The sequence below is a fragment of the Impatiens glandulifera genome, chromosome 4, assembly GCF_907164915.1.
Source record: "Impatiens glandulifera chromosome 4, dImpGla2.1, whole genome shotgun sequence".
NCBI lineage: Eukaryota > Viridiplantae > Streptophyta > Magnoliopsida > Ericales > Balsaminaceae > Impatiens > Impatiens glandulifera.
This window is the reverse complement of record NC_061865.1, coordinates 45,287,356-45,299,943: the sequence shown is the minus strand read 5'-3', so window position 1 is coordinate 45,299,943 and position 12,588 is coordinate 45,287,356. Positions and strand designations below refer to the sequence as shown.

General features: G+C 33.6%; 1 protein-coding gene and 3 non-coding genes across 5 annotated transcripts in view; 1 reads left to right on the top strand and 3 right to left on the bottom strand.

The window, feature by feature from the left end:
* Window positions 1-532: 532 nt before the first annotated feature.
* The window catches only part of LOC124935978 (cell division protein FtsY homolog, chloroplastic-like), a 90,592-nt gene continuing 78,536 nt past the window's right edge, over window positions 533-12,588 (bottom strand). For both annotated transcript variants that reach the window (XR_007099081.1, XM_047476424.1), the window contains exons 5-7: window positions 2,598-2,654; window positions 1,799-1,906; window positions 533-785 (exon numbers count right to left, since the gene is read on the bottom strand). Coding sequence is in view for 1 of the 2 variants with exons in the window: in XM_047476424.1 (XP_047332380.1) it covers window positions 2,642-2,654 (13 nt within the window). In the remaining variant the exon portion in view is untranslated. The remainder of the gene's footprint in view (window positions 786-1,798; window positions 1,907-2,597; window positions 2,655-12,588) is intronic.
* TRNAA-UGC lies at window positions 537-609 on the top strand. The gene has a single exon. It is a non-coding gene; the product is annotated as a tRNA-Ala (tRNA).
* Window positions 961-1,032, bottom strand: TRNAC-GCA. The gene has a single exon. It is a non-coding gene; the product is annotated as a tRNA-Cys (tRNA).
* TRNAC-GCA lies at window positions 2,175-2,246 on the bottom strand. The gene has a single exon. It is a non-coding gene; the product is annotated as a tRNA-Cys (tRNA).

The window sequence follows — 12,588 nt, the reverse complement described above, 5'->3', positions numbered from 1 at the left end:
TGATAGGTCAAATACCACTTCTTCCCATAGGTATTTCGTCTTCTACTGTGACCATAACCAATTTAGGGGCAAAACAAATTGCCACCTTCTTTTCACATGCAAGACATGCAGTCAATGGCTACAATAGTCAGTCATCCATACAAAGAAGAAGGCCATTCACATTTAAAGCACTCTTTACAAGAGCTGGTTGGTATAATGGTTAGAAAACTTACCAACTATTTTCCAGACTAGCTCCTCATACCACCACCAAGGATCCAATTATTTCTATCTTCATAGAGGAACCTATTTAATACTCTCTTAGAAATTCTTTTACTACTTTTTATATCTTCTTAATATTCTCTCATAAAAAACAATACTCTATATCTTTAATATTTTCTTTCTAATTAAGATTGGTAACAATAATATGTGCTTTATAAAATATATTGAAAGTGTTGGTATAAATTATATAGAACTATGAGTTAAATGAATTATAATAAAACTATAGCCGAAAAACATTTAGATTTTGTATAATTATTCATATTTGACTATTGACACATGGGGATGTAGCTCAAATGGTAGAGCGCTCGCTTTGCATGCGAGAGGCACGGGGTTCGATCCCCCGCATCTCCATGATTCTTTTATTTATTAATTTCATGTGGTTCAAATTCTTACCTCAAGATGATCACACAAGACAACATCAAATCAATTTTTATCACCAAAAAGATATGCTAAACTATATAAGACTCATAAATTTAAGTTACCTAGTGTTCCTTGACAGTTTCCTACCGCTGCCATAAATGTATCACCTGCTAGCAATTTCTGAAATTTAAAGACCAACGATATACTTATATAAAGACCAACCAAGATAAAAGAAGAAGTCTATTCACATATGTGCCAACTTTCCTCCAAAAGAAATGACCACATGGTTGACGTAATTTATTGATCATCAAAAAATTATATATCATGTACAATTTTTATAAAAGGGCCCAACTGGGTTCGAACCGGTGACCTCTTGATCTGCAGTCAAATGCTCTACCACTGAGCTATGGACCCATTTATTCAAAAATGAAACACAAGACTGAGCTATGGACCCATTTGTTCAAAAATGAAACACAAGATTATCTGTCACTTCAATCTAGTAAGTATCAAAACATATGTGTGCTAACATTTATTGATGATTTATCTAAAAAGAATTTGGTATATTTTTTCCCTAAGAAATCAAAAGTATTTGAGAAATTCAAGGCTTTCAAGTTACTGGTAATGACTCATAGAGGTGGTGAATTCACCTATGTTGAGTTTAATGAATTTTGTTAATCAAATGAGGTAATAAGAAATCTCACAACTCACCATACACCTCAACAGAGAAAAAAGAACATAAACATTATGAATGTTGTGCGAAGAAGTATGCTATTAAATAAAAAAAATACCTAAATATTTCTGACCAGTTCAGTGGGGTGTACACATTCTAAAAAGAAGTTTCACAGCTTTTTTAAAGAAGAAAACACATGAATAAGCTTCGAGCAACATCAATCCATCTTTATGACATTTTAAGATTTTTGACAGCCTTGGTTTTGTGAATATTCCAGATCAAAGGAGGGTTAAACTAAATAAAAGAAGACACTTCAATTTTCTTGGAGTAAGTAATGAGTCCAAAATTTATCGATGATATGATCCAATTTCCAAGAAAATTGTAGTTAGTAAAGATGAGGTGATTGAAGAAAATGAATATTAGGATTAGAATTTGAAAAGTTATTTTCAATTAGATTCTTGATCTAGAACGGGAAGAAGAAGAATGTGATGCTGAATTAGATTAAGATACCCGATGCTGCCTTGGCATTTTCCTTTTCAGCCACCACAATCTCACATCATGTCCTCTCTGCCCAAATCTCTAGATGATCACTAGCAGTGGCCCTAAATGTATCACCCGCTGCAAGCAATATCAGGCAATTTAACAGAAAAACGCATGCCTTTGAAGGATACAATGTTACTTATATAATGATCGAAGGATAAAAAAATAAATCTCTTCAGAAAAATATAAGGATGCTAAGCTGAAAAACATTGTAAGGCATTAGTTAGACTATTTCATTGCCACTTCTAAGGATAACTATTTGATGGAAACAAGCATGGACAGATAATCACCTTTTTCCCTTCCTTCTTTAACCTATGTGTCAAAATATCATGTAGATCTTTTAAAAAGGGCCCAACCGGGTTCGAACCGGTGACCTCTTGATCTGCAGTCAAATGCTCTACCACTGAGCTATGGACCCCTATGTTCAATTGACTTCATTTTGTTTTAAAGACGAAAAACAAGGTTTTGTGAGTGGCGGTGAAATTTAGATAGAAATGCTGTATTGAATTCAGATTGAATTAATATATTGTAACATATGTAAAGGTCATATTTTATTAGATATAATTAATTTATTATAGGTTTGATCAGGTAGATTGGTTGATTTTGTAATGTTATGACCCACAAAAGTGGGGTTTCTAATATGAATAAATGAATACAAGCTTGTAATGTTAGATGTTAGAGAATTTCAAAAAATAAAATGGATATCTAAAATAAGTTTGAACCAATAGCATTAACTATTAATTAATATGAATAAAATTTTTAAGCATACCACATAGCCTCCTCTGGGATCAAGCTTTGTCACATTCAAACCAGTTATTGCAACTGCCTGTCAATTTAGGAAGTTAATTTCATCAACAAAACATGTTAAATGGATCCTAATGGAAACAAAACAAATATGCAGCAAGAGATCACAATTTCTTCAGAAACAAAGAATGGCTATGCGCAGTTTGTGGGTGAAAAGTTAGTGAAGCTATGAAAACTCATTGTTTGTTATAAAAGTAAAACTTAGTCCAGAAAGAAAGAGAATGAAAGTCACCTCATTGAACTCCTTTTTTCTTGTGGAAGCATATGACGTTGGAAGTCTAGCAAGTTACAACATTCCTAAGTAAAACCTGTATTATAGGGTGTGTTTAATAAAACTGAAAAATCAAGTACTAAAGGTTGAATACTGAATTTTAAGTATTCAATTAGTTAAGTGACTGAAAATTAAATGCTAAAAAAACTAAATAAAAATATATAAATTTAATTACTTTGATATTTTGATTTTGATAAAATATGGAACTAATGTTAGAAAGTACTTAAAACTATTTTACCATTATTGTGAAATAATTTGATAAATCTGCATGTGTTAAAGTTGTCTTTAAACGCTCTTACTCTATTACCAAGTTAAATAGTAAATAACTTACCGAATTAAACCAAATATTTTAGCTTAATTTGAATTCGGTCTAAATACTTAAGTGATTTTAAATTACAATCATCAAATTAACTTAATTCAAAAAAGTACAAAATCATTTAGATTAAGTGATATGTTTTCAAACATCACCTTAGTAAATATGTGATTGACATGATCTACACTATAGAAAGTTGAATTTCTTTAATGCTTGAAAATGCACGATTTGTAACATATGTAAAATGAACTTAGTAACTGAAAATCTGTTAAATTGGGAATTATTTGATCAAAATAAAGCAGTTTGCATCTTATTTCACCCAATCTCGGCTTTTGTAGGAGGATTCATGTCAGAACTATAGACTTATGCAATGTAGCCTTTAGAAATCAAATTTCTTGAAGATAATATGTAAACTAGTGGAAATTGGACAAAAGAAAAAATAAATTTACTGCGTACATGACAAAATCAGAAGACTTACATTTGGTGCACCAGAAACAATTTTGGTTACAGTTTTTTTGCGAGCAATCGATTCTTCCATCAAGCTGTAGTTAGTGAGTAAACCTATACAAGAAAAAGAAATAGTTGCTACATCATCATTAGAACACAATTACAGGTGATGATGGAATATAATTTAAGGTTCAAATGCTTACATCCAGATGTATGATACAAGACAACATCAACTCCTTGCTCTTTACCTCTTTTCACAGCCTGTGAAAAACTATCAAGGAAGAACTTAAGAATGATTGCCAGAAGTTTTGTCACCAACAAGATAGGCTAAACTAGATAAGACAGACTCATAATCTTAAGATGCCCTTTCATCCACCACGATCTCACATTCTGTCCTCTCTGTCCTAAAATTGAATAGACCAGCACTTCTACTCACAAAATCTAGATTGGAAGCTACACATACAGAATGTTAGAGGCTTTACAAAATTAAACTTATCCATAATCAATGTTACAGCAGTTACAGCAGTTATAGCAGTTACTTTAAGGAAATATCTATATGTGAAGTGGAGTATTAATGATTTTGTCATATATTACAAAAAACTTCTATAATTTTATTTTAACCATTAAAAAATGGTCAACAGGATTTTCCCCCAAGCCAATACATGTTAAGATCATCATTTATATTGCTCAACTAGCCCATTAGGTTAACATCAATTTTAGCAATTATGATGATATCAAGGATCATTTGGTTGATCATTTAGTCATCAGTAATGTTCTAGTTGGTCAGGATTAACAAGTCAAAGAAACCAACCTATTCATGTTCCCTCCCCCATAAACACTAAAGGAAGAGATAAAATGTTAACCAACCTATTCAACCCATTGTTAGAACAGTAACGTATTGTAACTTTTCATTAAAGAACTCAGACCTCCCTCTCTCAGTTTTGTTGTCATTTTATAACTTGAAATGTTAAGGAACTATAAGGGAAGAAGTGTCTTACTTACCTCCATTAACACCTGCAATCATGATCAAGGCTGGTTTCCTTGTATAAGATACAAATGCTTCCAAATTAGAACACCACATAGCAATGCATGTGATATCAATGTTACAATATCACCAACCTGAAACCAAGTTGAATCTCTGTTTTCTTTGATTTCTTAGTTACTCCTTTTCAAGATATTCTACAAAGAAGATAAACTTTAAACCTAAATCAGTTAAACTCCCCACGATCTTAACAGTAATCTTCGGTCCAAAATCAGCTACTAGATGAGATAAGAGTACACAACATTTTCAAGAACTAATCATCGTATAGAAAACACTCTCACTTTTTAAAGCATACTACTGCAAATCCGTCAGATAATCCAACATTAGAAGATAAGAACTAGCAACAAAATAGGTAAAATTTTCAGTCAAATCCTTAGTTAAAAATAGGAGCAAAAAGTAAAGAAGAAAGGAATAAGTGAACGGTGTCGGAGAGATTTCAAGTTGTCTCGAGTCTTTGAGAATCCAGAAAAGAGCTTATCAACGTTGTTTTTCGCCTTCTCCTTTATAAACCTGCCAAGGCGGGTGCAGATTCCAGTCTGGCCAGCGGAACATATGAACCGGGAAAGGCAGGACCGACTGGTCAGAAATGAGGGGAACTGGTTAGGAGGAAGTTTGTACACGTTTATACCAATGAGGGAATTGATTGCATGATGAGATGAAACAGACGCTATTTTGATAATGGATGAGAGACCGGAAAAGGGAAATTTGAAGAGATTTTGATAATGGATGAAATTCTAATGACCCCTCTTATAAACTTTACAAAAATGACTTTTTCGGCATGCGAAATGTCCGTCTTGTCCCTGTGAGTGCCCCGGTACCGCATAATATATAATACGCGTGAAGTTAATTACATATTACGCGTGAAGTTCATTAAATATTACGCGTGAAGTGCATTATAGATAAATCACTTCACGCGTAATATGTAATGAATTTTACGTGTATTACATATTAACTCTAATATATAAACCTTACCTCATTTGGGACACTCATTTTAAAAGCGTTCTAACTCTCATCCCCTATTCTCTCTCCAACTCTCCACGACTATCTCCAACGCAGCCGCCACGGACTCTCCCCCCTTCTCGATCCTGCTCCCAAAACTATAAACTCTGCAATGCAGCCTCCACTGACTCTTCCCCTTTCTCCCTCCCGCTCCTAAAACCCTGAACTCTCCAACGCAACTGTCACAGACTCTTCCTCTCCCTAAACTCTAATCCCCACCCCCACGACTCTCTGTTCAATGTCAGCAGCCAACAGAGGTCGAAGAAGACCCACGACTCTCCGTTCTCAAATGAGTATGTTCATTTTATGTTATAATTAGTTGATTTAATGATTTCTTAGTCAGTGACATGATTTTATGAACACTATGTTATATACTATAGTTGATAACTCCTAGATGCAAATACTATGTTATTAACAAAGAGGACCCTCACGTGTATTGCTCACACGTATTCCCCACTAAAGAGGAGTTTTCTACTAGGTTTCATGGAAATTCAATGTGGCAAAAATTTCCCACAAGTTTGCTTCAACGGACCTATTGGTTAGGGCTCTCATCCATTGCAGCAAACTTCTGGGAAGTTGCTACATTGAATTTCCACAAAACCCTAGTAAGAAACTCTTCATCAGTTATGGTTGACGCCATCTTCAAAAAGCAACAACAAAAGTAAGTAAAAATTGTGAGTGAGTACATTACAATACGCATGAGAAGAATTATACAATAAGCGTCTTGCAATGCTCCTCACACGTATTATTAATACATTCAACTTTTTAGTTCAAATAATTATCGTTTAACTATTTTCAATTGCAACTCAAATAATTTTTTACTATGATGGAGAGTGGAAAATTACGGGTGATGTTAGTCATTTTAATGTAAAGTCATCCAAAGGGTTGAATGTTCCCCTAAATTCTACATAATTTATGCTACTAATGTTTACAAATTTAGATATTGTATCACCGTTTATCCCCCCCGGTCTATGTCCCATTCCATAGCTTATCATGTGCTTGTGAGACACGTGGCAATATAGAAGGACTACCGTGAGGCAGCTCAAGGTTCAATGATTTCAATCTTGGTTTGCGTGCCAGGCATCTTTTAAAACGAAACATTTAGTTTTTAAAAGATTTTGAAAATACCTGGAGCGGTAAGAAATTAATTATGTAAAATAATTAATCTTTTGTTCAAACATTAATAACCTAGGAGGCTAAACAACAATTTAACCTGACCCGATTTAAATTAATTAAACATAATCAATTTAAAGATTATTCATTTGAAAATCAGAGTCGCCAAGAGATTTTATGAAAATCAATAAATGATACGTGTACAAACGTATTTATACCAAAGTTTCTGAAAAAAGTGGTTCGTTGTATGTTTACGTTCGAGAAAGGGCTTTCGCGCTATGTCCTCTACGCCCGCCTAAGGACGATTTTCAAAATTCTTCTAAAATAGACAAAGTCTGGCTTCTATAAATCTAATTATAACATTCCTTATCTTTAATTAGTAGTCCAGGGGTCCTAAATGAGGATAGACTTTAAATAATTGTACAAAATCATTTAAAGGAGGTGTGTACCTGTTGTGTTGGGGTTCAGATTTAACAAAACCTGAAAATATCAGAAAAAAATATTAGAGAGTATAACCAAACAAGACCTAGAAAAAGAAAATTGCTTTGGGAAAAATCCCAGAGAATCTTGAGAGTTAACTTTATGACCTTGAAAATACCATTTTTCGAAAATATGGGCTTGGTTCCAGAATAGTTTTGGATTTTTTTTTAAAATTGAAACCAAACGGGCCTAAGGATTAAACCCTAGGTTCGAGTCCGATCTTGTCAATTTGGGCTTAGTAAGGTTGAAGAGGTTCAATTTTGAGTGAGGATTCGGACTTAGGCCTAGGGCTATAACGTTCTTAGGCTAAATGGGGGTTTGATCCTAGGCTAGGGCTAGGGTTTGGCCTAGGCTAAGATGAGGCTAGGCTTAATTGTTGGTCCTAGGTTAGGTGTCAAGGTCAATCCTAGGTCAAGTGACAAGGTTTGTCCTAGGTTAATTTGGTCTAGGCTAGTTTTATCGGCCCTAAGACAACTCTCTCGGTCGGGTAGCACAGTCTTGGGCGGTTTTTCTCGGTCCTAAGACAAAATTCCAGGACCGGCTGTTCTTATTTTGGTCTGAAACTTCAGAAGACCATAACTTTTGATTGAGATGTCCAAATCACAATCCGTAAGTTGCTGTAGGTTCATATAATCATGAAGAACAAAAGCTCTAACATAAATTACAATTTTTAAAATCATAAGAGAATCAATTTTAAAACACCATTTCTAGGTCAAAATTTGGGATCTTTTAAATTAGGTAATTTCAAGGCCTGATTTTTGTTCCATCAGCTTTGAAATGATGAATATAGTTAATCCATACCAAACAAAAACATCATTACATCATTAAAATGATTTTTGAAGATTGAATCAAAATCTAACTTTTTCAAAAACTAAATTTGATCAAACATGATCAAAAGGGTGAAATAGTTACTTGGAATTCATCCCTACATATTAAGAATCATGTATAACTACTAATTGAATCAACAAATCCAACTTATAAGCAAGAACATGAAATCTCAAAAATCCAGATTTTTAACATTTTTTCCAAAATTTCAATTTGATCAAACATGATCAAAACATGATTACAGTTACTTAGAAATCATCAAACCATGTATACAAACATGTAATACAACTATTTGAACCAACAAAATCAGATTAACAGCAAAAACACAAAGTTTTAAAATTCAAATTTTCAAGTTTTTTTCTCAAATTTCAATTTTGATCAAACATGATCAAAACTTGATTACAGTTGTATGGAAATGATTCAAACATGTTTATAAACATATATAACAACAATCTGAATAAAAAAAAAATCCAAATTTAAACCAAAAACACAACATTTAAAAAAATCCAATTTTCAAACTTATTTTTGCAAAATTCTGTTCTAGGTTGATTTGATCGGTTTTCTTTCAACAAAAATCTTACACATGATATATATAATTATTCTCTACAAAGAAATCACACAATCAAGCATAAGAACACGACCAAAGTGATTAAACAAGAAATTTTGAAGAAATTCAAAATTTTCAATTACTAATCAATATTTAAGGCTTCTGGAATCATACCAACAGCTGGAAAACATTTCTGGGAGTTGTTGAAAGTGATCCAGAAGCTTGGATCGAAGCTTGGCTCGCTGGAGAAAGTTTTGAAAAAAAACTATTCTTCGTCGGAATCTGTAGGTCTTCAATAGGATTGAATTGATGTGTAATTCTTGGTTATTGTTTGATGGATTGGTATTAGGATGGTAGGGGAATATTTATAGGTGGAAAGGTCGGTTGTAGAAGGCCAATTCAACTTGATTTTGATCGTCGGCGTTCTTATCCCTAAAATCTTATCCGGCAGCTGGCAGCCTTATCTCGGTGAAGACAAGGCTTCTAGATAAGGGGGAAACGTAGGCGCTGACGAGGGGATCACGTGGGTGAAAAAATAAACGGATTTGATCATCTGTAGCCGAAGTTAGAGCTTTTGGAAGGTTGGACGCCGGCGACGATTGCGAATCCAGCGACCCCTGCATCCCAGTGAAGAAGATGAACAAAATGGTGTCGTTTTGAGTAACGAAACGCCGAGTTCTGTCTGGTTCCGTTAGCGGTCAACCTAGTTGAATAACGGGGTTAGTCTATCCCGTTAGTTGATCCGGTGCGGGCGTGCGCGTGTGGTTCCGCTACAGCTGAATTTCTGGCGCGCTCTTGGCTGTCGGATGAGATCTGAGCGCTCATCAGATGGTCCAAGATCTTGATGCAAAGTTTAAACATAAAATCAGCCACACATGATTATGCAATTTTAATATTATTTAAAAGGTTATTAAAAATCGAATTTAATTCCTTTTAAATCCATTTTTTCACCAAAAATTTCACAAAGATTATTTCTAGATTCATAATAACAATTATGATCGTATTTTACTTTTTTGGGAATTTTGGGGTATTTTATTTAATTAGTTTAAGTCATGAATTAAACATAAATCATGAATAAATCCTAATTAAATATTTTTAACCCCTTGGTCTAATTTGGGTAAAATATATACAAATATTTTATCCTCAAATTATTTTTGGAATTTTGGAAAGTTTCCTTAATTAAGGTTTAATTATCACAATAATTAATCCTTAATTAGGTTTTAATTCCTTCTTTCAAATTATTTTGAATATAAAAATTCAAAATATTATTTTAATATTATTAAACATAATAATATTATTTTGCAAATAGGGTAAGTCAAATTTTCATGCTTACAGATATGATTTAGTTTTTCAAACCAAGTATAATACTCTAGGTATGGATGTCAAATTTTCTACTATAACTGATATCAAACAAGATATGAATATGAAGTTCTTTTTAGCTTAAACAATGTCAATCCACCATTGCACTATATTGTGTGTCTTTTTAGTAGAGAAGTCACTACCTAGAAACCCAACTCAAGAAAGTGTAGTGGTTACAGAAAATCATGATCCTGACGTATTCCTGATATTTTAGCAGCATGAAGATGTCTTTGAAACTCAAAATGACATATTAGTAAATGAAGAAGACCCATGTTTGCGTCTGAATGAGGGGTTAGTGATTGGGTTGTTAGTAACCCATGTTGGCGTCTGAATTAGGGAATTGGTGATTGAGTTACTAGTATCACACCAAGTAATGATTGGATTGCTACTACCAAACCAAGTAGTGATTGGGTTGCTAATACCAATCTAAGCAATGATTGAGTTGCTAGTACCATACCAAGTAGTGAAAATCCGATACCTAAGACATTAACTTGTGAAATCATATTGGAAGTGAGTACGTTGTTTGAGAATAAAAAAGAATTCAACTGAGGTTACATAAATATGCAATGACTAATCATTTTGAATTCAAAGTGTAGAAGTCAATAAAATATCTTTGGTATGTGAAATGTTTGGATGAGAATTGCAAGTGGAGATTGCGTACTGTGAAAATAAAATTCTCGGAGATGTTTGAGATTCGAAAATTTGTAAAAAAATCACACATGTTTAATTATGACGAGGCAAGCACTATCATGGGTTATTGAGGAATGCATGAAGAGTAATTACATGGACCATCACCATGACCAAATGCCTAAGAAAAATAATGGAAGAAATGTAGAGAAATTATGAAATAAATATGAGTTATAATAAGGATTGGAGATCCATGTAAATTGACGATGCGCAGAACTGTAGCGGATTCCTATGGTAAATTGACATCATATTTGTACATGTTAGAGATAAATTATCCGGGTACCATAACAGACATCTAGACAGATGATCTCGTCCATTTCATGTATATGTTCATGTCCCTAGGCGTCTTAGTTAGGGGTTTCAGAAGTTGTTGTCGTCCTATATTGTGCGTTGATGTCAGTTTTCTTAAACACAAGATTGGAGGTAAACTATTGGTGGCTATATCATTGGATACAAATGAACAACTTTATCCTATTACTTTTGGCGTTGTTGATTTAGAAAATAATAACTCATGGCATATTTCATGCAAAAACTAAGAGAAACAATTGAGTCAGTCCTGAATCTCATCTTCGTATCCGATAGATACCCAAGTATTGTCAATGCCTTGTGTGTGGTTTTTCCAGAAGCATATCACGATAAATGCACATAACACATCAAGATTAATATTATGGCCAAATTTAAAACTGATCACTACCACAAAAAGTTTGATTTGGCTTCTCGCGCATACACAGTCTCAAAGTTTAATCGGCATTTTGACAATATCAAGACTAAGGACCCTCATATTTTCGTCTATTTGGAAGATATTGGGTTGGAGAGATGAAGTCGTACATTTTTCCCCGGTAAACGATATAATCAAATGACAAGCAATTACGCCGAGAGTCTAAATAGTCAGAGCATGAATGCTAGAAAGTATCCCATAACAATATTAGCTGACTATTTAAGATTCACAATACAATAATGGTTTCATAATAGTAGAGAAAAATCGTCCAATGACACAGAACGTTTATTTCAATATTATGAAAAGTTCATACGTGAGAAAGTCTAGAAGGTTAAATTATATAACGTCAATCCACTTAACTAATTTGAGTTTTATGCGCATGATGGTGAATCTGATTTTAATGTTGACTTCAAATGAATGACATGTAATTGTAGGGTATTTGATGTATCTGGTCTTCCTTGTACTCGTGCCATGGCTGATGTCCGTACCTGGAAATTGGATCCCTATGACTTTTGCTCAAGGTAACCAATTTCTCACATGTTGAATCTATCTAACCAATTGCTCACATGTTGAATCGTTATCTTTTCCATATATTACTCAACTGAATCGTGGTAGAATGCATATGCGAAGACATGTTATCTAGTTTGTCATGAAGATGCTTGGGATATTCTCGAAAATATCAAACAACGAGTGTGCCTAAAATCACCTTTTAAGGCCATGAAAGGATAGTCAATAACAAAGCGTAGGTCATCTCAAGATGAGCCTCATAAGGTTTGGAGACGATGCAGCTCATTTGGTGGTCAAGATCATAACAGGGCAACTTGAAAAGTAGTGATGTCTACACCATCTATCGCACGAGCATCATCATCTTAGCATAATGAGTCATCATCTCAGTAGCATGAGCCTTTAACTTGAACTTGAATTTGTGATTTCATGTGTGGCATTTCTTTAAGTCCTCTTAATGTTGAATAATTTTATGAATAATTGTAATTTATGATTTTATGTGTGGTATTACCTTAGGTTAATAATTGTATTTTTTGCTTTCTTGTGTGGCATTATCTTAGGTTAATAATTGTATTTTATGATTTCATGTATGTCATTACCTTAGGTTAATGATTGAGAAATATGTGTGTTAATTATAGTATACTAATAAAT